At 30.1% G+C, this 9,441-nt stretch overlaps 1 protein-coding gene across 1 annotated transcript; it reads left to right on the top strand.

Annotated features, from left to right (window-relative positions):
- The first annotated feature begins 5,218 nt into the window (after positions 1-5,218).
- LOC146958111 (Tetratricopeptide repeat (TPR)-like superfamily protein) lies at positions 5,219-8,777 on the top strand. Its single transcript, XM_085741297.1, has 6 exons — positions 5,219-5,469; positions 5,714-5,801; positions 6,138-6,198; positions 6,953-7,236; positions 7,633-7,779; positions 8,205-8,777. Exons 1-6 carry the CDS (start codon positions 5,318-5,320, stop codon positions 8,487-8,489), a joined length of 1,017 nt encoding a protein of 338 aa, XP_085597423.1. The 5' UTR covers positions 5,219-5,317; the 3' UTR covers positions 8,490-8,777.
- The last annotated feature ends 664 nt before the right edge of the window (positions 8,778-9,441 follow it).

The following is a 9,441-nucleotide window of genomic DNA, read 5'->3' as shown; positions in this document are numbered from 1 at the left end:
CAAACAAAAATAAATCTAGGGTTTAACATTAAAATTTAGGCAAAACCCTAACGGAATCAAAATCTAATAAAAAAGGTTTAACAAAAAGCAAAACCGTAAAGAATCATACATCAAAACAAATTGAAGATTTAGTCAATAGCTTACTTCAGAGAGAAAGAAGAAGACGAAGACGGAATGGGAAGAGATTCTATTCCGAGATATCGCGACGAGTGTATGAAATGAATGGAAGTATGAATATTTATTTGTCAGGATCGGGTTATTGGGCCTCCAACTGGCCCAACTATAGCCCATGCGAAAAGGAAACCTCTATTTTTTTTTTTATAAATATACACTCCTAAATACTAATTTTTTTTTAGATTAATTTCAAAAAATTAATATCAAACAAATATGGAAAAATTAAAGAATTGACTGACATTTTTAGGATGACTCATCATACACTAATTGTAGATCTGTAACAAACACCAATAATCCTAAACAGAATGACCCCAAAATACCCACTATTTGATATATTTGTTATTGTAGGTTATGTTTATATTTATATTTGTTATTTAACTATTTATATTATAATGTTAATGGGTTGAACAATGTTTGGTGAAAATTTATGTATGTTATATGTGTACAACATTTATATGTGATAGAAAAGATACATATTAGATATCAATGATGTGTTAAATATTATGGAAGAGTTAGTTATGCATGATGTATTGTTTTTATATGTTAGTATATGATTTTTACGAGTAAAAGCAAAAATTTTAGAACATAGTATCATTAAGTCTTCATATGCATAATATATGTCTTAGTATATATAACATATAAAATATGCAATATGTATTTAACACATAAGTTATGAGTTTGTTTTAGCTGAAATCGTATTTATATATGTTAATTAACTATTTATATTATAATGTTAATGAGTTGATGGATGTTTGATGATGATTTATGTAGATACAATCCGGGAAGCACATCAATGACGTCAATGACGAATTCAAAATGGTAGATGATAACCAAATCTGCACCCAAGCCAGGATAATGAACACGAAGAAGTGATATCAAGGATGAAAATCTTCAACGACGAAACAACATATCAACGTAAATCCAACTTAACTTTCCAATTTTTCTGAAATGAGTTTATGTTCGCTTCAATGTTGAATTTTAATTAATGGAACAAACAAAAGAGATTGTTACGTTCAATAACAAACTTCTCATAATATGTGAGATTAATTTTAACTCCAACAAAAGCAACAAAGAGGTAAAATTTATTGTAGCAACACAATGAGAAATTTTAGAAATTCACAGTTACAGACTCAAACGTGCTCTGATAGTTGTGTTCGTGGTTGTTCATCTTGTGGCTCCGTTATATTGAGAACATCACCAGAATCAAGATTTTGAGATGTACTAAGAATCGAATATATGGAAGGTAAATCAGTGTTATGCTCTAAGGGAAGATTACATACATGCCATGTTGAAAATAAAATAGCAAATGCAAAGAGCTATGAGGTGAGTGTGCTGTTAATGTGTGAATGTGATGTACAAATGATTATTACATTACATTTATATATATACAAAAAAAAACCAGGTTAAAAAACCTCTGAAATATAGAAGCATGAGATACTTGACTGTGGACAAAAGATAGGACGTGTTCTCCTTCTCAAGATCATATCTATAATCAAAGATTCAAATCCATTCATTTTCAATGTTTACACATTATTTATTTTATAACCACTCAATGGATACATAAGAGCAATCACCTAATACTCAAAGAGCAATTATCTTGAGATAGTTTATTTGGTGGCTATCATTTGTCAAGTGATCAATGCCAAAAAAAATATTTTCGTTTGTGTGTGTATTTTGTGCATTGTGCATGTTATAGAGGCAACTTTGTTGCTTATAGAACCAACATCATGAGTTTTGAGTCAAAAAATATATTAAATCTAGAGAGTATGGATTTGCAAATGATATAGCTAATGTTGAACAAAATATTATGTGTTCTATTAAGTCGCATCTCACTTTGACATGCAACATATTGTCACGGATTGCTCGTATTCTAATTTAAATATTTGGGATATTAGTATCTTTTATTAAGCAAAAAACAAAAGTGAATACACTTGATTAAATATGTCACTACCGTGATTGATATGACTATATTTTCTTGTGTCTACTGCAACATGTACGTCTTTGAACTTTTCCACTATTTCATATTATTGCAGCTACCATCAACCTCAATAATATATCAATGGTCTATGTGCAGATGTCTACTTTCTTTTACGATGATTTTGTTTTTTGATGTACTCATACTCCCTTTTTTGTTTTAGATTAATCTTTTTGTGATTAAAGAGTATTGTCACTTGGTTGTTTGCTGTTTGTGTATACAGGTTTCTCTTTTCATTGTTGTTTTATTCTTGTTTTTGTTTGTTTTATGTTTACTTGCATTTGTATATTCGTTTCTAAGAGTTGATTGTTTCTCCTTTGGCTTTCATTAGCACTTTGAAAGGACAAAACAATATGTATATTTCTTATATGCTTCATATGTGATTGTTAATTAAAAAATACACTTTCTATTGTTATAATTAATTTTAAGAAAAATATATTTCAAAAATAATTATAGTGATACATGTTTAGTTTAATTTTTATGCTACATGTTTATAGTGATATATATTATTTTTTTGTCTTGTTAACGAGTGTCTCTGGGGCACTCTTTAAGCATTCGAAATTTAGTAATTATTCTTCTAAAAAGTCAACTATCACAATATTCAATGCATTCAATACATAATTTTTCATTAAAAACTTACTATTTAAAGTGCTTAAAGAGTGCCCCGGAGGCACTCATTAATGATGTGTTAAGTATTGTGTAAGAGTTAGTTATGCATATGTATTGTTTTTATATGTTAGAATATGATTTTTACGAGTAAAAGGAAAAGTTTTAGGACATAGAATTATTAAGTCTTGATATATGTTTTAGTATATATAACATATAAAATATGCAATATGTTTCTAACACATAAGGTATGTGACCATTTTAGTTGAAATCACATTTATATATCTTACTTAACTATTTATATTATATATATTATAAAGTTAATGAGTTGAGGAATGTTTGATGATGATTTATGTATGTTATATGTGTACAACTACAACATACATATGTGAAAGAAAAAGATACATATTGGATATCATTAATGTGTTAAATATTATGTAATAGTTAATTACGGATAGCATGCGTCTGATTTCTCCCTTCCTTTGCAAATAAATTAAATTATAAATCACATAAGTTTATCATTGTGGAACAAGAACATTAAATAATATTTTCTCAAGGGGCATATAATTGGTTGATTGGACACCACTTTCGTATTCTGTGAGTTCTCCCTTTGAAGTTAATACTCCAATAATATCTTAAAAAAATATGAAAGGTGAATTTAATATCCAATGCAAGAAAAAAAATTATAACAAATAAATAGGCAATAGATATAAAAATTAACTCCTTTAAAAATATCAATTAGGTGTGAATCTTCATTCTTAACTTTAAAAATTTCATCATAAGATGTGAATTTGAATGCATAAAAAGTAACAATTGAATCATCATCTGACTCCACGGTGGTCATATCCTTAAAAAAATTAGTCTATAGTCATGACAAGTTGGTTTAAATTTACACATGTTCTTAGAAACCGAGATATTTGTTATCTCGTAACACATTACCTCATCCAGCATAGACTGGTATTTTGTAATTTTGTCGCTCCACACAATGCATTGAATTTTGCTTCCTTAGAATATTAGAAACAACAAAAGTCAACAAAAATTGTGAATAACTATACATACAAATGTTCTAAAAACAATAATAACATAACAAATAAAAATCGTAAAGATTAATTATCATATAAAATAATTTTAAATAATGTAAAGTCATGTTAGGTTGTAAAAGTTAACAAAGAGAAAGAAATGATGCATACTTTTTCATCCATGAAAATCATATCGATTAAATCAATCTGGTCTCAATCTTTGAAATTTGGCATTCTCTATATTCAATTGATCTTAATCTTGAATCTCCGTACTTTGTGTTTATTATCAATGGTTATGCTATCAATGAGGTCAAATTGTGTAGCCATAATTTTTGAAAAATAAAAATAAAAATCAGAGTGATGAAATTTACTGGTTAGTTAGGAATCAAAATTGAATGAAAGTATTATAAGTATGTGTGTAAACATATTAGAATTTTTTAAGATGTTTGAAAAGTTGTCTTAAAAAATAAAAATAACAAAAAGATGAAAACATTTATATTAAAAAGTAGCATTAGAAAGTGGTTGATATATATATATATATATATATATATATATATATATATATATATATCAAAATATAAGTAAAATAAATAACAAAAAAATTGGTGTTTGCCAAACTTGAAGAAGGAAAAAGGTTAGATCAAAAGAAGGTTTGTGCTCAAAATATGTGATGAACAAAATACCTTTATTTTTACAAAACAAAAATAAAAATAAAAATCCTTTTATTTTATTTTTTTCAATGAAAAAATTCCTTTATTTATAGTTATTGCATTAGAATATGTTGCTAAAAGACAATATAATAATTAATTGAAACATTTTTTTTCGTCAAAAAAACTAATTGAATAATAGGGTGCTAAAAGATTACATAGTAACCAATTGAAGCTTCTTTTCCTAAAAAGAGTGAAATATTTAATGAATATGATGATTGAAGGGTATCTTTGCCAAAAAAAATAATTGAAGGGTATCGTATTCAGTTTGTTGAGATATTTCTGGTAATTATATTTATTAGGAATTCAATAAAAAGTTAAGTGAAATATTTAGGCTAAACTAGGGGTCCTTTAAGTTTGTGACAGAGATCGAAAATGTTTACAAACTTATGTGTGACCAAAATAACTTAAAGAATCAATTTGTTACAAACCTCAAACTTAAAGACTTACATGTGACTAAAATAACTTAAAAGACCAATTGAAATTCCGCTCTAAAAATACAACATTTTTAATTTTTATTTTTTGTTCAAGAGGAATGCTTTTTTTTTAACCATTAATAATTATAAAATTAAAGTTAAATTATTAATTTGTACTACAAGTTATCGATCTTCAATCTTAATCTAAACCGTTGATTAGACATGTAATCTATCTATCTATCTAATGATCATAACCCATGGATTCACCATTCAACTGTTTATTTGCATATTAGATTAGATGACACCCCATCGGAAGGAAGGAACTGACACAAACACATACACACACCTTGCCGGATAACCCCTGTTCTTTTTCCTGTCTAATTTAGGAACAAACATACATCCTTAGAAGAAGAATCGAAGATGAAGATGAGTGGTTCTACTTCCACTTTCACTCATTTCCCTTACTCTTCTCCTTCTCTTTCCTCTATCTTCCCTTCCAAATCCACCTTTCAACCTCTTCCCTCTACTCTTATCTCTTCTAAACTCACCACTTCATCACCATGCTCATTCAAGTAATTACCCTTTTATTAAAATATTACAGCTTTAGTATATGTTTTATCTTGTTAAGACATTAATAATGTTGTTTAGTAAATTGTGTAACTGTATCATCTGTTTTTATTTGTGTTGGAATGTTTGGCAAAAGTAGTTCATGTATTCAAGACTTATAGTTTTGTTACCTTCTTAGAGGGTTTGTTTGTTTCTTTAGTTGCTAACTAAGATGCATGTTGATTGTTTAACTTGGAACACTGTTTACAGAAAGATTAAAGCCTTGGGAATTCAGCAAACAGGGTCCACTCCACATGGAGACAACCTTGATACAGTCAAGAGTAGGATTCTACTCCAGGTTGTTTTCATTTCATGTCTTATACAGCAAAACTAAACATTTTTTCCACTTAATAATATCATTGATGTATCTTCTATTTACCTAACAAAATTAACTCAATGACTTGCTTTTACTAAGGCATGTTCGGATTGACGGTGAGTTTTTGGGAGAATCATGGTGCCACTGCCACCGGAGTCAGTCAAACTCACCGTGATTCCAAACATGAACTTCATTCATAATACCAATATTAGTTTTGTCTTGAACATGAAGTATTCTTAGTTCATGCTTTATGTTCACAACCTTGATTTCTGGCTACTAATTTAATTTTGCTGTTCCTTCTATCATTGACGAAGACAGATGTTTCAAAGGACAATGCCAATGGAACCCCTTATAACCATTTTCACAAAACAATCCGAGAGTAAGTAATTCCCTGTTTTCGTTCTTTCAATTTTCTTATTCATAATATTTTTTGCATACCATGAGTGAATTGGTGTCATGTGTTTTATAGAAAAATGAAACTTGTTGTAAGGCTAAGAAGTATATGATTTTCCTGATATCATGTTTTCCAGGGAGCCCGTTAGTTTTATCTTGATAAACCTCTGAAACAATGTACCGATATAATGATCGAGATATATTATATATACCATTGACTATTCTGCCAAGATTAAGAAAATATAAAGAAAAGTGATCACGAGGTTTGTAGGGATGAACTACTGGTTAAGCTATCATGCTAGTCTTGTGCATTTACTTTTCCAAATTACTAGGTTAATCACATAAGTGGATATGGACTATGTGCAGGTAAGCGAGTTGCAGGTAAGCGAGTAAAATTAATTACTATTTTATCTGGTTAGGATGACATGCTATATCATTAGCAAAATAATATCAAGATCACGAGTGAGGTATTGTGTGCGCCCTTTAATTTTCGAAACTCTTTAAGTAGATGCTTTGATGCAACCTTCATGGAGTCAATAATAAACTCTCCTGTGTTGAGACCTGAGATGAATGGGCAATATAATCATTTAGAATCAAACATAATTTAAATAATGTAAAATGCATTTACTTTTTTGAAATTATGGTAAAATGCATGTGCCAAAAGTTCAGAATTGTTTATGAGTTGCAATAACCACACTTGAGTCATTACCTTTTTTAATATTCTCTTTCTGGATTCTCAGGGAATGACTTTACAGTGGAAAATCTTCAAGATTGGAGAAAGTCATCCAAATGGGTTTCGGCATTCTTGTTTGCACAAACTATATCAGTTATTTCTCCTGATGTTTCATATGCAAGTGACTCGGTGAAGATAAATGAGATGTATCAGGTTGGGGAGTTGTTTGACTTAGGAATCCAACTAATATACTTGCTACTGCTGTTGGGTTTGCTCGGGGCTGGGACTTACTACGTGATTCGCCAAGTTCTTGTCCGCAGAGAGCTTGACCTTTCTGCTAAAGAGTTGCAAGTAAGAACCTGTAGTGTCATTTGTATTACTAGATGTTTCTCTTGAACACATAGAAGGAGATTAGACCCTAAATTTAATGGATTTGGATTTGATGCAATAACTGTGTGACACAAATACTAATCTCAATCGTCTAATCTCAAATGAAATACCGAGATCGTTTAAATCTAATTTTGTTGTTGTGTAATCTGAATTGTCTGATCTCGGATTAACAGCAGAGATCGTTTACTGCATGAAACTGTGTGGAGTTATAACTGTAGGCGATCCGGGTCCAAATTTTACAAGTTTACTGTATGATTCTGTTTTTATCTGGTTTAGTACCATGACATATACACAAGCCACTTGGAATTAGCTGTTTTATGATTGTTTTTCCTTTCTCATTTTCTTCCATTGTCTCAGGAGCAAGTCAGAAGCGGTGATGCAAGTGCGACTGAGCTGTTTGAACTTGGTGCAGTGATGTTGCGGAGGAAATTTTACCCAGCTGCTACCAAGTTCTTGCTTCAAGCTATTGAGAAATGGGATGGAGAAAGTCAGGATCTTGCACAGGTTAGGTAACTTTGTTGATTTCTAGTAAAATAAGTTATATATGGTTAATTTGGAATTTACTTTGGATTGGAAATAGGAGAAACCGTAATACATCACCAAAATATGATACACCATAGGTGCCAAATGTAAATCGATTTGTCACGTCAGCGTGTTTGTAACAGATGCTGATGTCAGAGACAAAAGAGATGTTTCTGATATTGCAGAAATAAAAAATAATAATAAAAATTACAATGACTATAACAAAATTTTTACTGTATTTGCATGAACTAAATAAAAATTTAAACACTGACAATGAATTAGATAATTTACACAAAACAGATATCTCCCTTTGCAACCGTTCAAACACTAGTAGTTGTACAATTCTACCATTATTGGTCGGTTTTGATATCACTTGTTGACAACTACTTTGAAAATGATCAATATAGGTTTACAACGCTCTTGGTGTCAGTTATGTTCGCGATGGGAAGCTTGAAAAAGGAATTGCTCAATTTGAGAAAGCTGTGAATATTCAACCAGGCTATGTCACAGCATGGAACAATCTTGGTGATGCATATGAAAGTAAAAAAGAATATCCGTCTGCACTGAAGGCATTTGAAGAAGTGCTTCTATTTGATCCTAACAACAAGATTGCACGGCCCAGGAGAGATTCTTTGAAGGAACTTGTTGGAATGACGAAAGGTGTTACTGTCAGATATAGGGAGAAGAAATGATTGCCATTCTACAACTCACACTATAAATATGGCATACTTGAAAATACACAGGTTTCGATTAATATCTTGATTATGTTTGAAGGAATTTTGGCTCTAGTGATGTATTCAAGGTAGAACTTTTTTCCTTCTTATTTTGGTATAATGGTGATAACAAGGTATGAACTCTTATCAACTCATGTCAATTACTTAATGCTAATGGCATAGTTGAGGTAAAATATGGCTGGGAACGGTTGGAAGACGGCCGATTCAGTGTTCAATTCTGAAATGGGTTACAAAAGCCGTGGTGAATTCCTTGTTTTCTTTCTTTTATAACCGGCTGTTTTCATGCATTGTAAAATCTTTTTTTTTTCTTCCACGAACTTGCCATTTATATATTCATTGCTTAAATAATTTTTTGGAAAAATCATTGATGTTTATGTTCTGGATATGTACTCTCACTTTGTCCTTAGTAAAACATGGTTATACTTGATGCTCAAAACAATGGAGAAAGGAAGTTATAGTGAGTATTGCTAGCCTTTTTTTTTTTTGTTAAAATTTCTCGTTGGAAGAGTTATATTGGTTTAAATTTTGGATACTTAGCATCGAATTCAGCTCACATAAAGAAAGCAACACATTTTGAGTGTAAAAGTAAATAATATCAACATGCATAAAACATTCTTTCAAAAAAACATGCATAAAACATAAAACATAGATATATGATTGAAGACCCATTTTGGTCATTCACAATTTTCGCGTGGGTCAATTGAGTTACAGATTAATCTGTCTCCGTATAAAAAAGTCAGAGACTACTTTGAGTTTTATTTTTATCAAGGACTAAATTGTTCCGCGCGAAAATTATGAAGGGTCAAAATGTGTCTTCACTCTAGACATATTGAAGGGTCAAAGTGACTCTTAACTTTAAAAGTAAATACAACATATCATATAATAATAATAATCTAAAAATTAATAGTAA

This window comes from Medicago sativa, chromosome 1 (assembly GCF_051527215.1).
Source record: "Medicago sativa cultivar Bolivia chromosome 1, Bolivia_mono, whole genome shotgun sequence".
Taxonomy (NCBI): Eukaryota; Viridiplantae; Streptophyta; class Magnoliopsida; order Fabales; family Fabaceae; genus Medicago; species Medicago sativa.
Note: the sequence above shows the minus strand (reverse complement) of the source record. Positions and strands in the feature narration are given on the sequence as shown.